The sequence below is a fragment of the Aedes albopictus genome, chromosome 3 (assembly GCF_035046485.1).
Source record: "Aedes albopictus strain Foshan chromosome 3, AalbF5, whole genome shotgun sequence".
NCBI classification, from domain to species: domain Eukaryota; kingdom Metazoa; phylum Arthropoda; class Insecta; order Diptera; family Culicidae; genus Aedes; species Aedes albopictus.
This window is the reverse complement of record NC_085138.1, coordinates 377,337,033-377,355,143: the sequence shown is the minus strand read 5'-3', so window position 1 is coordinate 377,355,143 and position 18,111 is coordinate 377,337,033. Positions and strand designations below refer to the sequence as shown.

The window sequence follows — 18,111 nt, the reverse complement described above, 5'->3', positions numbered from 1 at the left end:
ATAAGGTATTTTGATGAATTTCGGTAGTTTACTTCGCTGAGTGTACGTGACTGGCTGGCGTCGATCGATAGCTGCTGGGTGCTCGCTCACTCGTCTCGTCACGATCTTATCGCGGATCATTGCCATACACGCGAAGCATTTGTTTAGTAAACAGAACCGAGACCCCGCACTGTTCGACGAGATCGACAACAGGCTTACAAAGTTGAACATGTGCTGCCGAGTCTGTAGAAATGGGGTTCGTCTCACTTTCTGTAACTGTGATGCCCATAAGAATGGGCATTCCGAAACAAATCGGACGACGCTGAGCTTACACTAGCTTACAGAGATTGAGCAGCTATAGCTGCTGAATTATTGTAAACAATCGCGTAATCGCATACTGCGGGTGACTATGATACACTACAGTCTCTTGATAGTGGTGGAAAGCTTCACGCGGCTTCAACACTTGGACTGAGAAACGTGTAGGCAGTATAGACACTATAGATTCCATAGACTCGCGAAGGCGAAGACAACTGTAGCCAAACGAACTGTCAGTTCGTGTAGCCAAACGAGCATGACGTCACGATTTCAATAGCGACAATGGATTGCGTGACGTCATATTCGCTCGGTACACTCTAAATTCACGGTAAAACACACTAAAATCGTATTGCTCAACCATGTCTCCGCGAGTCTATGGAATCTATAGTGTCTATAGTAGGCAGTGATCAAAACAACAACAACAGTTTATTCGCAAGTGGCTGCGGATTTGTTTTTGTTTAGTTCAGCTGGTGAGTAGTCTGGATCTGATAACCTAGTCTGGACTAACGAGTCTGGAATAACAAAGAGGAGAAACGTCAAAATTGGAACAGCCGATTTGCTGTCATCCCCATAGTTCCAATCGAGCAGGAGACCTGTCAAAACGACCAGGATTCGCCACTTTGGTATACTCGAGACACTTTAGTCTGGACTATTTAGACCTGACATGGATTAATAATTGTTTTGCGACTTTAAAATAACAAGACCTTGTAACGTGACGGTTTGCAACAGACGAATCATGGCGAATTCACAGAAGATTGGTGAATTTGACAGCACAGGTATTGAAGACATTTTTTTTTCTCTGGTAAAGCAAAGGGCAAAATTGTTGGATAATAGGTACATCCTTGGAGGTGCATCACACAGCTCACTGGAGCAAGGTATCAACTGGTAGGTAAAGTATGATGGAAATGAGTTGTAAATAAGTTATACCTAGATTGAATAAAAGAGTGTCACTGAGCTGGTAACGATATCAGTCAGCGCCTGGGTTTGGAGAACGAAGTCTTGCTTGTGTTTTTATTTCCAACAGGTTATGGGCCCAGGGTGGTGGTTCGGAAAGCGAGGAGACCAAGATGCGGTACCATCCAATATCAGATGAGGTATCAAGATGCGATGAGGCCTGGTGCCAATAGTCGTTGAGTTACCGAGAGGCGATGAGGATCTAGTATCTTGAGGGACCTGCGCTGGAACCAAGAGGTCGAGGCAGAGGGTACTGGCTGTTCGGGACGCTGGAGCTGGATTGCGGAAGGCACTCGGTGTCGGATGAAGCTTGACGCCAAGAGAATTCTCAAAGCATTACTTCACTCTTCAGTAGTCATGCTGTTGTATTTTGTACATTGTGCTGGAAAACAAACCTCGCCTTTTCTACACAAATCAGCGTGGTGCTGGTAGGCAGAGGATTGTTTCTTCTGGAGCTTATAATATTGTTTTTGTTGATATCCACAAAACTATCCCAACAAATCATAGCCGAGCTCTTTTGGAAATTACGAACTCTATTTAGGTCTGATCCAGAATTTTCTTCATGATTTCCTTCAAAATTTTCTCCATTGGAAACCTGTCCTAATTTTTTTTTTGAAAATGCATAATATCTTATGACTAACTGGAGTTTTGCCAATAATTAATCATCTAAATTTCCCCTGAGGAAATTCTTATTATTAATTAATTATTAAAGGTAACCCCTGAGGAAATAATTATTAAAGGTAACCCCTGAGGAAATTCTTTAATAATCATTTTTGGAGTTCTTTCGACGAACTCTCAAATGTTGGAATTCTTGGAAAAATCCTGGAGTTCACATGAAGGATTTCCTGGACGAATAGCTGGAATGTATTCAAAAAAATGTCTGGAGATATTTAAAAAGCAATTCCTAGAGGAAATCATGGTGCATTTTCTAGAAAAATTTCAGCAGACAACTCTGGGAGAATTGCGAAGAGTCTGCTCTGGATGAATTCATGAAAAAAAATCCTGGAGAAATGTCTGAAAGCACTTCTAGCACGTAATGTTTAACCCTTTGGAAACGGAATTTTCACCATTATGGATGCAAAACATTTGTGATGGTCGATTATCTCGGTTGGACACATATGACCCATCCGTTTCCAGAGGGTTAAAGTAAGTCACAGTGACTGTAGAAGAATAGCAGGATATATTTCTGAAAGAATTGCAGGACGAATTAACGAAGGAACTCCTTTGCAGGAGCTGCAGGGGGTATTTTTGAGGAAATTCATGGGAGGGTTCCTGAATAAATCTGCGGATGAACTTCTTCAAGATTTCTCGGAGATAATTGTGAAAGAATCCCTGGATGACTTCTTGGAGAACTTCCTGACTTCTATATCCCTCTAAAATTATCTTGAAGTACTCTAAAACAAATCGTTGGAGGAATTCCTCTAGAAATCCTTCAGTAATTCAACAAATCATCAAGTATTCTTCAAAAAATCTTGGGTGAAAAGATGATTATTGGATTTCTGATATGTCTGATAGAATCACTGCAAGAATTCCTGGAACAATCCCTGAAAGAAATCCTGGAGAAATCCCTAGAGTAATTCCTGAAGAAACTTCTGAAAGTATACCTTGAGGAATCCCTGGATGAATTCGCGGAGGAAACCTCAGAGCAAATATGGGAGGAATCCTTGGAGAGATTTCTGAAGAAATCGCTTGAAGAATCCCAGGAGGAATTTCTAGACAAATTTATGGAGGGCTTCCTGAAGGAATTTTTGGGTGAATACCTGGAGGGATTTCTAGAGGCATTCTTGGAGAAATCCATGAAGGAATCCTGGATAACCCCCTGAAGCAATTCCTAGAGGAATCTTTGGAGAAAATCCTGGAGGAACTTCTGGACAAATTCCTGGCGGAATACCAAAAGAAATTCCTGGCGGAATCCATGGTGGAATTTCTGAAAGTATACCTGAAGGAAAACCCGGAGAAACAGCCAGAGAAATTCTTGAAAAAAAAAGGAATAATTGGAGGATATCCTGGAGGCATCCCTGGGGAAATTCGTGGAGGATGCCTGGAGTATTCCCTAGATAAATTTCTAGAGAAATCCCTGAATGAATCCTGAAGAAATTCCTTCAGGAATCCGTGGAGGAATCCCTGAAGCAATTTCTTGAGGAACGTCTGGACAAATTCCTGACAGAATTCCTGGAGAAATTCCTAAAGGAATGTGTGGGAACTTGGGTAGGCGAGGTTGGAGAGTTCCTGTAGGAATCCCTGAATAAAATTCTGGAGAATTCTCTAGAGGAATTTTGGGTGCAATCCCTGGAGAAATTTTTGAAAAAATTTCCAGAGGAATTCCTGGAGGAATTCCAGTAGGAATTCTTGAAGGAATATCTGGATGAATTAATTGGAAGAATATTTAGAGGAACTCCAACTAATTTCCTGGAGGAACTCCTGGTGAAATTTCTGAAGGAATCCATGAAAGTCATCTCAAGTCATGCCAGACAAAAAATCTTGGCTACGCCAATAGTAGTACCCCAGCGACCAGCTGCTGGAAACCACATGGAATTGGGAATTTGGTTCGTCAATCGATTCATCAGATGTCTAACTTCTCATCACAACAAAAGCGATCGAATAAAAATAAACACACTTCCCACTAGCTGCCATACAAAAGAATCTCCTTGACTGACCGAAGCACGTTTCTTCCCACGTCATATGGTGCGCTATCATATACTCGCGTTGAAAGTAAGCTAATAGCAACTAAATAAAAACTATACAACACAAAAAGCTGTCGGAATCGAAACTTTGTCCGTATCATTAGCCAATACATAAATGCGAAACGGTAACACAACACAACGACCATACAAATCATATACTGAACCGTACCGCACAACAAAAAACACCGCCTCAATCAATGAAGCTACACACAGCAGCAGCGGCGGCAAAACTTGTTTAGCTTCACACCGCGAAACGAAGCACTACGATGGGTGTTACGACATTGTGTCACCCCTTCCTCACTATAAATAATTGGTGACAGACGCACGCGTGCACTGGATTTATTTTCGAGCAAGTTCAACGGTGCACTTTCCGGAAGGAACGACCGATCGCCACCGCACCGTTTGACGAACCGGTTCCCATCGGGTTTCCTACTGTTTAATTTGCACTGTGAAGTAGAGTTCCTTGCCTCCCTCTAATGAGTGGCGTGCAAATCTTGCGGTACTTGAGGCAGAGACACTGGCAGCGATTACAGTCGCGCACGCGAGTGTCCTTGAACGGATTCTAGTCCCGCGCTCTAGTCGATGCGTAGACGCGTGGCATGAAGCTTCGGAACGCGAGGCATCGAGCCAAGTATCGATTATACAAGGAAGCTACGTACATAGGTGGTGGTAGCAGCGCTGGTAGACAGTATGGCTGTTGCATTATTCATAGGCTTTTGGCGAAGTTTAACTTTGCTGAAATATGAGGTTCATGGATGTAGTGTTACATGAAATTGGCTAACACAATTTTGCCTTACTTTCAATCCATTTCGAACTTGACTGTTCGGAACTTATTGTAATTCGATTTTTCTGCTAAACCGTGTGTCGGACGTACGTGGATAGAGGGCCAGGTCCGCTGTCCAGCGTACTACGTCCGACGTTAGGTTTCCCGTATGGATTTTGAGAAATATCGACTGTCGGGTGTGGGATATCTTCGGGTTTCAACCGCGACGACAATATCTGATGAGTCGATAAGGAGAGCGTTCGACATAGTTCTGGTCCTCACAATCACAAGTTCCTACCTAATGCTTCCACGGGTCCAACACCAATACCACCAAGACCACCAGTTAAGATCCTGGGCATTGTTGTCCTTCAGACTTCAACTAGATTGAAGAAGTACGACCTGAGCGTCTGTTCACCAAAGAGGTGCGGCTCAAACAGCGTCTGTTCTGGCATCCAGCGGCTGAATAAGAAATGCTGCATCACGTCCAGCTAGATCCAAGATGGTAGCCCCATCTGCGTGGTCATCCCAGTGTTGGTTGGAACGCTAAACAGAACTGGTACGATGGCCCTCCGGCGAGACAGGAGTGTTGGCGTAGGCCCAATAAGTCACCCGTAACAAATCCCTTTGCGTAAATACGACTCGATACAATCGGCAAAGATCCACGCGACAAAATCGAGATTACTTTGGACTCCGCAGAACTCTACGATCGAACAAAGTTCGCCGTCACACGAAGTTAACTATCTACAAAACGCTGATCAGACCAGTAGTCCTCTATGGGCACGAATCACGAACCCTACGTACAGAGGACCAACGCGCCCTTGGAGTTTTCAAACGGAAGTTGTTGCGTACCATCTAAGGCGGAGTGCAGATATGGAAGACGAGACTTGGAGAAGGCGAATGTACCACGAACTGCTTCAGCTGCTGAGAGAACCAATCATCGTCTACACCGCGAAAATCGGGAGGCTACGGTGGGCGGGTCACGTCATCAGGATGTCGGTTAGCAACCTGACTAAAATGGTTCTCGAGGTACAAGAAGACGTGGTGCGCAGCAAGCTAGCTGGGTCAATCAAGTGTAGGACGATTTGCGGACCCTTCACAGAGTGCGGAACTGGAGACACACAGCCAAGGACCGAGTAGGATGGAGACAACTCCTACGAACAGCAAAAAGAACACTCAGGCCACCTCAGGCCTTAGTCTGACCGATAAGGTAAGTACGGAACTCATCTGACTTTTTGAAGCCATTTCAGAGCTTTGTGCCATCGCCCTTAAAAGCCTATTAGATAGTCCATTTGAGGGAGAAGGAAAAAAATAAAGATTGGGATAAGGACATGTAGGGTAGTAGGCAAAGTTATCCTAAGCGCAACGCAAAGGAATAAGACAGCGGACTTAGAAGGATATTTTGCAATGTATAAAGCGTCAAGAGAGAGGATATTCTTCTGAGGTTATAAGTACACGCAGTTAAATATTTGACAAAGAAAGAACTAAATAAACAACATCTGTTTGACACTAATGAAAATTCGATCGAATCAAACAGGATGTTTGAGCATTGGATTCTTTTTGGGCAAATATTTGACCCTGTGTACTGGAACCTTAATTCATGTTTTTGGAATCAGTTTCACGTGTATTGTTCCAATTTGCACCCAGAATTACTGAATAACTGAAAGAATTCCGGAAGAAATCCTTGGAAGATGTCCGCGAAAATCTCTGATTGTGATATCTTTCTAGACCAAATTCGGGAGGAATGCTTTGAAGAATTTCGGGAGGAATCTCAACAAGATTTCCAGGAAGAGCTTCTAAAAAGCACCTGGAGAATTGCGAGAGAAATCTCTGGAAAAAATGCTTCGAAGAGTTCCGGTAGGATGCTTTGGAAAAGAAGGGAAGAATTCCAGGGAGAAGCATGGAAAGAATTTCTGGGGAAATTACTGAAAAATTGTGGTGGAAATCCTGGAAAACATTTGAAAAAAAAAAAAATGCTGGAAAATTCCGTAAGAAATTCTTGAAGAAATCTGGAGGCAATCCTTGGAAAAGTTTCGGAAGAAACCGTTGGAACACTTCTGTGAATTCCAGGATTTTCAGGAAAACCCACAGAAACCAACGCCTGGAGTAATAGAGAGAGGAATTCCAGGTAGAACACTGCGACAAAACTTCGAAAGTATTCCGGGAGGATTGGAGGAATCTCTGGAGGCACTTCGGAAGAAATCCCAGGACGAATTTCGGGAGGAATTTTTGAAGAAAAATTTATAGGAATTCCAGGAGAGATCACAGATCAAATAACTCCGGATGAAATCCTTGGCAGAATTCCGGGGGAACACTATGGAAGAATTTCAGGATGAATACCTGGAGAAATTCAAAGAGCAATCTTTGGAACATGACATGGGATGAATCCTTGGAATTAGGTAGAGAATGCCCGAAAAAAGAAGAATGGGCAAAAGCGAACAGAAATTACGCCGGGAATGTACATTAATGACCCAAATCTTATACGATAGGTGTAATTGAGACAAGAATAAGATGGTGTGGGGCAAAAGATATACATCGTGAAGGGAAACTTATTTCACAAGTTTTGGGATGGTATTATGTTGCTAGATATCGCTTTGTTTGATTTTTCACCATCATTCAATCTCATATTAATAAAATTCAGGGTAGAAGAGATTATTCTATGAATCTGCCAAGTATGCCTCCTGGAATAAACCTCAATGCTCAAAAGATTGCTTTAATAATTCTTCGAAAATTTTCTTTGGGGCTAGTTCAGATAGCCCCCCCACGAGTTTCTTACGGGAGTTCTCTCGTCCGCCTTGAATTCCTCCAGAGTTCTTAAAAAATCTTCCAGTTATTTCTTTCATAAAACTCACCAGAGAGCCCAGGAATTTCATTCAAAGATACGATCAGAAATTGAATACTTTCATTGTTTTTTTTTCAGTGATCTCTGGGAGGCATTTCTAGAAAAATCTCTGCAGGAACTTTCAGAGGAATGTTTGGTGGAATCATCAGAGGAAGTCCTTCAGGTTTCCTGGTGAGATCCCTGAGTAAATTCATGGAGGAATTTCTGTTAAAATTCAAGGAAGAACCCCAGGAGAAGTTTCTGGAAGATTTTTTGGGCATTTGTTAAAGGAAACTCTAGAATTTTAAGTGAAAATGTGGTGAAATTCTTGAAATTAAAAACCTTGTAAGAATCTCTGGATGAGTTTTTAGAAGTATTTTTAGAAGAATTCCTGAAAGCAACTTGAGTGAAACTGCTGCAGATATTCCTGGAGGAATCGTTGGGCGAACTCCAAGGGGACTAATGGAAATTTCCTTGACTTCCTTGGACATAGAGAAGCAAACTGTGTCCCAATTGGGACATTATGCCAAAAAACCTGGAAAAAAAACAGGGAAAAATCCACGCTGGGAATTCTAGAAAAAAATCTGATAAAATTCATTGAAAGAATTCCGCTGGATCATTTCCGCGAATTCCAGGATATTCAGAAGGAATTCATGGAAATATATTCCGGCAAGAACCCCAGGAAGAATTTTGGGAGGATATCTGGAGGGATTCTGGAAAAAATTCCAGAAAAAATCCGAGGAATTCCTTGAAAAATTTCGGGAGAAAGTTTAGGAAGCATTTCTAGACGTGTCCCTCGTAATCGTAGGAAAAATACTCGGGGTAATCCAAGAAAAAATTTCGGGAGCAACACTTTGAAGAATTCATTGAGGAATCCTTGGACAAATCTCGGGAGGAATCTTTGAAAGAATTTTGGGAAAAAATCTAAAAAAAAAGTTCTGGAAGGGGCCTACGTAGGAACTCCCGGAGAATTGCTGGAGGAATTCCAGTAAAATTTCAGATTTAAATACGGTTCAAATCACAGGAAGAATCCTTGAAAGAATTAACTCTTCAGGACGCGCGCTGTTGTAAAAAGTACAACACTACCAAAAAACCTCGCTCGTCGTATACAGCGCGAGCGCGGTGCAGTTTCGGTTACTTGATGGCGCGCGTCCTGAAAGGCTAATAGAAAAATATTCTAGGGGGAATCTCTGCAGAAATCTCAAGAAAATCCGGGAAAAATGTCAGGATTGATTCCGGTAGAAATCTTTGTTAAAATTCGGGATGTTTCCCTGACGTGTTTCTGGCATCAATATACGAAAAAAAAACTCCAGTAAGAATCCCTGTAACAATTCCTGCAAAAATTCTTGGGACGCTGTCTGTAAACTAGGTATACTAATTTTTAGTCACAGATTTTTTTTCGATATTGCTCCATGGATTCTTTTAGAAATTACCACATGAGTTTTGTCCTAAGCGGTTTCTTCGGAAATTCATCTAGAGATTCTTGAAAAAAAAAATCTCCAGAACTTCCTTCATATATTCCCTCAATAGCTTCTCTCAGAAATATCTGCAAGAATTCTTTCAGGTGGATTGCATGGGTTCATTTTGGAACTCCGCCAGGGATTTGTTCAGAAATTCTTCTAGGAATTCATTTAGAAATTCCTTCGAAAATTTCGCCAAAGATGCCTTTAGAATTTTCAACAGCGATTCCTTCAGAAATTCTTTCATAAATCCTTCCAATTTCTTCATTATTTCAACCAAGACTTCAAGAAGTTAACAAGATTTTTTTTCATTTTTTTATTTACATATGTGTATTTTAACTTAAAGCTAATTCAAGTTTCCCATAGTTTTGTCCGACAATTATTCTAGGTATTCCACTGAACATTATTGTAGAAATGTTCCCAAGAGTTTCTTCATGGATTCTATAAAAAAAAAACTCCAGAAATCCTTACATCATTGTTTTCTGTAAATCAGGCAGAAAGCAGTCCAGATTACTGTAGAAGCTCATACAGAGGTTCCTTCAGGATTTCTTCCAGATATTTATCCATGTATTTGCTCAGGAATATCATCAGAAATAATTCTTAGGAATTTGAATGGAAATTCTTTAAGAAATACCTAAGGAGTGTTTTTAGGGATCTTTACAAAAGCTTATCTAAGCGTTTAACCAGGAATTCCAACAGGAATATCTTTATAAATACGTCCACAGATTGCTTCAAAAATAGTTTCAGAAAATTCTCCAAGAATTGAGTAAAAGGATTTCTCCAGGAATTTTCATTAAAATTCTCAATAAAATTTTCTAGTTTCGTCAAGGGTGTCCTGAGGAGTTTCACCATGTATTTTTCTGGAAGTTGTCTTTCAAGATTTTCCCTAAAATTTCTTCGAACATTCCTTTAGAGATTTATTGAACATTACTTCTAGAGATTTGAACAGGGATTCTACTGGAGATTTTTTAAGAAATCCATTTAACGATTCTGGTAAAAATAACTTCAGATATTTTCTCAGTATTTTAGAGATTCTTTATTAGTTTAGAAAGGGGTTTCAAAAAAAATCTATGGACTTTCTCATTAATTTCGCTAAAATGTTTTTGAAAATCCTACAGAGATTTCTTCTGACATTCTTTCAAGGGTTCCTCCAATTGTTCCTTGAGAAATTCCTTCAGGGATTCCTGCAGAAAGGATTTGTTTAGAAATAACATCTGCGGTTCTGTCATAAGTACAACTTGGGATTTCTACCGAGATTTATGCAGGAGTGATTTCAGATATTTCTCCAGGGTGTTTTTCAGTAGCTTTTTCCCAAAAATAATCCAAAAAATACTGGAAGAATTGTTGAAAAATCCCAGAAGAAAATTCTTCAAAAAATCCCTGGAGGACTATTTGAAGAAATCCCCTAAAAAACTTCGGGGTATACTTTTGAAGATTTTTAAAAGAAATCTTGAATAATTTATTGAGAGATGCCTGAACAAAAATGTCTGGAGTTATCTTTGAGGAATTTCTGAATATATGCCTAAAAAATAACCTAAGAAAACTATTTGAAACAACTCTTTAATTCCTATAAAAGAGAAATCATGAGAAATTTCCGAAGAAACTCCTGAAACAATAAAAAATGCTCGTGGAATTCCAGGAGAGATTCCAGAAGAAATCTCTAGAGGAATTTCTGAATTATTCACAAAAAAGTTTTTGCAGAAATGGCAAATAAATGTCCTGGTAAAAGTCTTGAAGAATCTCCCTTATATTTTTTTGTGGGATCCCTGGAGGATGTTTTGAAGTAATCCTTGAAAAAAATCCCAGAGATACTTTGGAGAAAATCTCAGAAGAATATCTGTAGGGATTCGTATAAAAATATCTCTAAAGTACTACATTGAGAAATTTCTGAATGAAATCTTGCAGAAAAAAAAACGTGGGGAGGAGAACCACTGAAAAAAAGTTAAAAAAATATAAACGAGTCTTTGAATATCTGGATTAAATGAAGAATGGAAGAATGGAAGACTTTCTTGGATTTATTTGAAAATGCCAAGGAATCCAGCTGGAGTAGATTTTGCAGAAATTGGTGAGAGAATCTATGGAGAAATTCTTGAAGCAACGCCGGATTTTTTTTAAAGAATGTTTAAAGAAACCCCTGAAGGAAATTCAGAAGAATCTCTTGAGAGTTTTTAAGATAAATATCTAAAAAAAAGTGCCAGAGAGAATCCCTGATTATATGAAGTAATACTTGAAGGAACCTTGGGAAAAATCAAATTTAGTTTCTCAAAGAGTTTCAGGAAAAAAACGGAGTTTCTAAAGTAAACCTCTAGAGGAAACAACCTGTAAAAAATATCCGAATCTCTGTGAGGCAATTCCTCCTGAAATTGCATCTTTTGAAGAGATCTTTGGAGGAATTTCTGCAGAAACTCTTATTCCTAGAAAAAAAATCATGATAAATTTCTAGAAGAAATTTTGAAGAAATCCCAAAGAAAAATCCCTCGAGGAATTCCTTTAGAAATGTTTAAAGGTAGACATGCATGAGCTTCTGTAGCAATTATTGAATTTGTTTCCTAAAGAATGCCGGGAGATATTTCCGAAGTAATTTCTGTAAAAAAAAACCGTGCACTAGTTTCAACATGCATCTTTTGGAAAATTTCTAAACTCCTGAAGAAGATCCAAGGAAAATTCCCTGAGGAATTCCAGAAAAAAATCTATGTAAACATGGTCAAAACTACATGGTCATGATGGCATTGGAGGAATTCTTGATCAAACTTTTTAAATTTCGGGCGGGTGGTAATCTTGGAGAAAATTTTAAAGAAGTACATTCTAAAAAAACAGTCGGAGGAATCTTTAGAAAAAATCATTCAGAACTGATTAATGGAATTCCTGTAAGAATAAGCCTCTTCTGAGATAAGCTTGAGCTTGAGCTTGATTGACCGCCCGCAGTTGCAACTCCAGTATCGCCAGATCAGCTACACTCACACAAGGAACCAATGAGATAGCTGTTTGGGACTAACAGGCATCTTCAGTGTGTGAGCGTTGGTGGTCTTGTATTTTTAGGCGACAATGGCGCCTGCTGCGTCAGGTTGCAGGTCAATGGGGAAGGGGAGGGAAGTGATGATTGCAATCGCTTGCCCACATCAGGCCGTTGAATCCTCTGCGCCTGCACAAGGTCATGCGGATGTTGGTGTGTTGGTAGGAATTTTTTTTTTGACACATGGATTATGCATTGGTGCAAGGGTGCCAGGCGTAAAGCGATAGGTTGTGTGAAGATTACTGTGAAGCGGCACAGTCCGCTTGGTTGCATAACTTGTAGGCGTTATATGATAGATTGACACTGTGCTGTGATGAAAGTTGGAAGGAAGGGAAACGGCTTTTTTCAATCCGTTTCTGGTTCTAGCGATCGCTAGTAACATACGAATATACATGAGATGTATATGTAGGAGAGAGAGAGAGAGAGAGAGAGAGAGAGAGAGAGAGAGAGAGAGAGAGAGAGAAAGTAGATAGAAAGATACAAAGTAGGAGGAAAGGAACGAGCCAGGGATTGAACCCAGGACCTTCTGCATATGAATCAGAAGCGGTAGCCACTAGACCACCAAGCTCGTCTTAATAAGCCTCTTCTGAGATAATTACAGAAACATTTCGTGACAAAAATAATAATTCAGGGAGTGGTTTCTCCGGACTAATTCTTAGAAAGGCGCAATAATTTCTAATCAAACGAATAATCCACAATATTTTCAGCCTATGATTTCCCCCATTTTATAAAAAGTACTATTTTACTTTTAATGTGGAGAAGGAGATGCTTCCAACAAAATTATTCCGATTTCATTTCGTACTACAAGAAACACACAACTACTTATCTGTCCGTAACTCAACCATACTAATCCTTCGTAATGATGATGGTCATGCTCATGATGGAAGAAGTAACATACATAAGAAACCAACTTGAAATTCATCAAGACTGCCCACTTCTCTCGACACGACAGGTATAATCTACAGATCTCAACGTCAACCAAGACAGACGGCAGCTACTACAATCTGATGCCATCAAAAGGACTGCCAGGGAAATAAAGACAAAATCCTCAAACAAGAAGGCACTTAGGAGCAGCCTACTCACTCACATTAGGGAGAGGTGGTTCAAACGTCATATAAAAAAGTTTCAAAGTTTTGAAACTTGGATTTAAAAAGAACGATCTAACATAGTAGTGCTGTTAAATATCACGAATTTCACGTGGCGTTGACATTTGAATATTGCTAATATCACACCACAATTAACGTTTTTGAAAGTTTTGACATTTTACAAGACTGATTGATCTATGAACGAATAAAAACTATTGAATTTGATTGTAAAATCAATCAATTATTTTAGCAAATTATAAATCCGTGTATCTTTTGATAGGAAATTTTGAGAAGAATGGCAATTTTTCCCTCAAGGATACAGTTTACCCTACATTCCCCTACCAAAACAAATTAGGAAAACGGCACTCACCTCCATCACCAGGTAGACGTTGTGGTCCTTCTCGGTGCAGGCCAGCAGTGTTACGACATTCTCGTGATGCAACGCGCTCAGCTCCCGCAGGATCTTGATTTCTTTGCCGAGCAGACTCTGCGATTTGGCGAGGCTTTTCTTCGTGATGCTTTTGATCGCAACGGGGAAATGTTTCTGAAAGTAGGAAATGAAAAAAGGGAAAAGTGAGGATAAGCATACAGGCAGAGTACAGAGAGACAATAAAGACGAGGTTTTTTGGTCTTAGGTATAGGTTCATTCAAAACAGCTTAACAACGCCCCCTTCGAATCTGATGTGCATTACACTTGGGTTGTGTCAGTCTCTGCCTCTTTGAAGGAACTCAAAGCACCAAGTCCTTCTCGGTGAAGTTGTTTTTCGCGTGACGGTGTGATGGTCGGGCAAGGAAAAATCGATACCCACGGGACACCAATGCCATTTATTATTATTATACATATTTTTTGTGTCACCGTCTTCGCGTTCACTTAGTTCCGTGTACGGTTATAGTTCACTTCTTTTGCGATACGGTTAGTAGGTACCTACTTGATGATGCCGTAGCCGTGCATGCAATAGTTGCGAATGAAAACACTTTTTTGCTGAGATTTTTTTTTCTAGTTGGGGAGCAAATCGTTTGGAAAATGTCAAAGAGTCGGTATTCAAGGATGGGCTTAGTTATTGGAGTCGGATACGGAAAATGTTATTTTTCAAGTATACGAACAGGGGAACTGAAAGGATGTGCTTTTCTTGACTTACTAATGATGTTTGGACGACCTGTGAAATTGTGGTAATAGAAGGGAAATATTTAAACCCAGATGTCATTTAGACAAGGATCTGAAATTAGTGATTGCCTCTCTTACTGATAAAAAATCTTTACTAGTGAATACTTTTTTACATCAAGTAATGTAATAAATAGCAAACTCGAGTGTCATGCCTCGAACATGTGTGCTTGTCATCAACGAGAACATCGTACTATCACAATTGATGCAACTGTTGCAAACCTTAGCATCTTACCTGTTCAATATATTGAACCGACAACGGAATCTTCTAAACTAGTAATTGCATACTGCATTTCAAAAGGCTTTTTCGTTAAACATCGTTGAAAGTAATGTGAATAACCATCACGTTGTTTTAAATACATCACATATTGATTTTGGTTTGACGGTAAAGGAGATGTGTGGTACCCACAGATCATTGATCTTGTTTGTATAGTTACAACCAGGATTTTTTTCACGCGAAAATCGATTTTTCTTGTAATGGGGTAGAAATCTGCTTTATCATATGCACTAATTCCCGTCATATCAAACGAGAAGTGGCCAATAATTACAGATATTCCAATTCACCTTTGCTAATGGCTCATCAGTTGTAGGCTATCAAAAACCTGCAAATCGAAAAATTACGCAAAATTTGTCGTTTCAATTTCACTTCAAAATTCAACTGGCTCAGAATTGGTACAGGAAATTTTAATTCGGCGGATTCGATGATTCAGAATTCACTACACTCTGCCCATTCGAAAGGAATAGGGCTCTGGGTAAAAATAATCCTTAATAAACGAATTGTGCAAAATCAAGTGCAAAAAACGAAATACCGCAAAATTAGTTTTGAATGACTCTGTGCAAAAGTTCAAGAAAGGTGTCAAACGAAAGGAATCGCGCATTTCAATACAACACATTGAATTGTCCAAATTTTGTGTGTTGTACACTGAATCAAAATTCAATCATCGTGCAACAATATCGACAATGTCGCATCCTGAATTTGTTACGACAATCCACCCAATGCGACATAGGTTTGTCTCAACTTGAAGAGAATAGGATAAAGATCGCATACCACGAGTTTAGATATTTTTGAGCCTTGCATTGCAATTTTCGAGGGTTAACTTCGAGTTGGTGAACACTGCAACGCTGTTGAATGTCTATCATCAAAAAATTTCGCCTTCTTTGTTGCTTCATTTGTATCTCTTTTGTCCGACAATTCTCTTCTCTGATGTTGTATCTTTGCTGGTTAAAAAGCTATGCAAAAAGCGTTGTACTACTCATTTATCCATTTGTACCTTTAAATAACACTACTTTTCCGTTGATTACTTTTTGCTGTGCACATTCTTTTCAATACCCTGATACTTCAGGTTGCTCTAGGAGGGTAACCAATATAATTTGGACCCCCTTTAAAGCCCCTGAGTCGTTCATTCATTCATTTTTTGCTAATCTTGTCATCCGTGCAAGTATCACGGCATGTTTATGAAAAGAGAATCAATCGACTAATTAGGATGTGATCCAGCATATCCAAGTGGCAGATTCTTCGAAAATAGTTTCAAGCGGGTTTAAACCCCGGGTGTCCAAAATATATGTGTTGGCGCGAGTTTCTTCTGGTTCTGGATTATAAAAAAACACATACTGAGAGAGAGACGAACCAGCGAAGGGCTGAAAGTCTCTCAAATAAAGATAAATCAATCAATCAATCACATACTGAGAGCAGCGTATTTACGACAGCTTCAATGCTATATTAAATAGAATTATCTTTAGTAATTTTACACTTCATTTTCCCTATGAATAACTTACATGCTAGTTTCTTAATCTCTAATGAACTCTCTCACTCGACGCACAACTTAACACTAAATCTTCTAATTAATAATTTCCTATTAGACAATATAGTTTCACCAAAATACCGCCGCAACAATATCTTGAGAGGGTCCAAAATACATTGGGGTGTTCAAAAAAATTAAAACTAATGCTTCGAAATTCAGTAATTTTCACAAAATTTTCAGCCAGAAATGACGTAGTGGGTATTTTGACGGGCATTGGAGGTTTTTACGGTCACACTAACATCATCATTATGTGTAACATCCTCTGTATCTGTTTGATTTTAGCTTAAATTCAAACAATGGGCCTTTAGGGGTCCAAAATTTGACCGTTACCCTATACTGCCATGAATAGTAAACGTTGAGAGAAGTTGATCGTATTCTTTGTAGTCTTCGAATGCAAAGAACTGCAAATGATATTCGGCGGTAAACTGACTGGAGGACGGCATCTGGCGGCGTGACATGGACTACGCATTGTATCAAGTATATAAAGAAATGGATATAGTGATGCGAATAAAACACGGCAGGCTGCGGTGGGCTGGCGACGTAACTCGTATGCCGAAGGAACGACAAGCTTAAATAATATTCAGCAGAAAACCAAAAAGGAGCCGTCGGCTTCGTGGTAGGCCGCGAACACGTTGGCATTTCACAGTTGAGAACTAAGGACTCGTTCAGGGCGACTGGAAGCGATTGGTCCAGGACGGAGACCAGTGGAGGTGATTACTTTACTCGGCTTAGATTCACCATTACGAGTTGTAGCCTATCAAGCATCAAGTAAGTAAGTTTATCTTAACTATGTTTTCTTTTTAATTAAAAAAAAAACAGAAATGCAGTGACTGATCACTTCTCTCCATTCGGCCTTATGACCTTCGGCCTAACAATGGACACCACTCAAATTGATTTTCTGACCAGAATCCTGGATGTATTTTTGGAACAGCCTTTGAGAAATGCCTGGAATAATTCTTGCAGCAATATTAGACAGAGTTGTTCGGGAAAAACATGGAGGTGGGTGTCTACTCATAGACACATAGACATAATTAAAATCTGTAAGTTATCCAGGTTTTTCCAAGAGGAAATTTTTAATGTTTAGGGGGATTAGGGGCATAATGGACACCCGGGGCGAAATGGACACCCCTGCTTTTGCCGAAACCCTTGACTTTTATGTAAAACTTTTAATGCATAAGTGTAAAGGAACAAGTCATGGTTCTATTTTTCAAAAGTACCATTAAAATTGCTCCAAAATAACCAAAATATCATTGAAATTGAAATAAGTTTTTCATATGGTGGAATTCTTATAATTTCGAAGCAGCATCAAATAAGGTATTACGAGTTTTAAAGTGTGTCAACCATAAAAACAAGGGAATTGTTATCTTATCTACATGTATACGAAGATTTAGCAATGGATGAAGTATTTTATTTTTGATCAGAATTTACTTAAAATAGCAATTTTAATTTTGTAGTCGTTTCGGGGCGAAATGAACACTGGCAATTACGAATGGATGTACGCGCATTGCATACTGTTAGGCGTTTTAGAGAGTTTGGAAACAATCAATCCGATTTTTTTAGCCTAAAGTTTATATAATTAACTTTGATGTTAAGTAAACCTGTCTAAGATGGAGTATTATATCTGTGGTATTGATCTCCGAAGGTAAATTACTTAACTGGTCGATGTAATTAAAGAATTAGCATAAAATATGCAGGGGTGTCCATTATGCCCCGATGGGTGTCCATTTCGCCCCGTGCCTTTCCTGCCAGCCCTAAAAAATACACGATTTCAAATTCGTTATTTCTTCACAATAAAGACATTCTACCTGCTGCAAATGATTGAAATACGTAGAAAACAAGCTAAAGTTGTAAACCAACTGATAATATGTTAAGTTTTTCTCCGTTATACAGCTCTAACGTACCCATTTGCTTAGGGTGTCCATTATGCCCCTAATCCCCCTATAAATAAAAAAAAATAGCCCAAATTTAAGAAATGTCTCAGGAAAATGTGCAAGATTTATTATTTAATTTATTCCATCAAATTGCTGAATTCTACTTACAAAACTTTTTCGCGGATAATACAAAATCGGTTAAGGA

The 18,111-nt window shown here is 39.3% G+C and overlaps 1 protein-coding gene across 2 annotated transcripts in view; it reads right to left on the bottom strand.

Annotated features, from left to right (window-relative positions):
• The window catches only part of LOC109409885 (serine/threonine-protein kinase ULK2), a 140,673-nt gene that overhangs the window by 108,540 nt on the left and 14,022 nt on the right, over nt 1–18,111 (bottom strand). The window contains exon 2 of one of the 2 annotated variants that reach the window (XM_029875217.2): nt 13,442–13,615. The exons of the other annotated variant lie outside the window; for it this stretch is intronic. Coding sequence (XP_029731077.2) covers nt 13,442–13,615 — 174 coding nt within the window. The remainder of the gene's footprint in view (nt 1–13,441; nt 13,616–18,111) is intronic. 2 annotated transcript variants of the gene reach the window in all.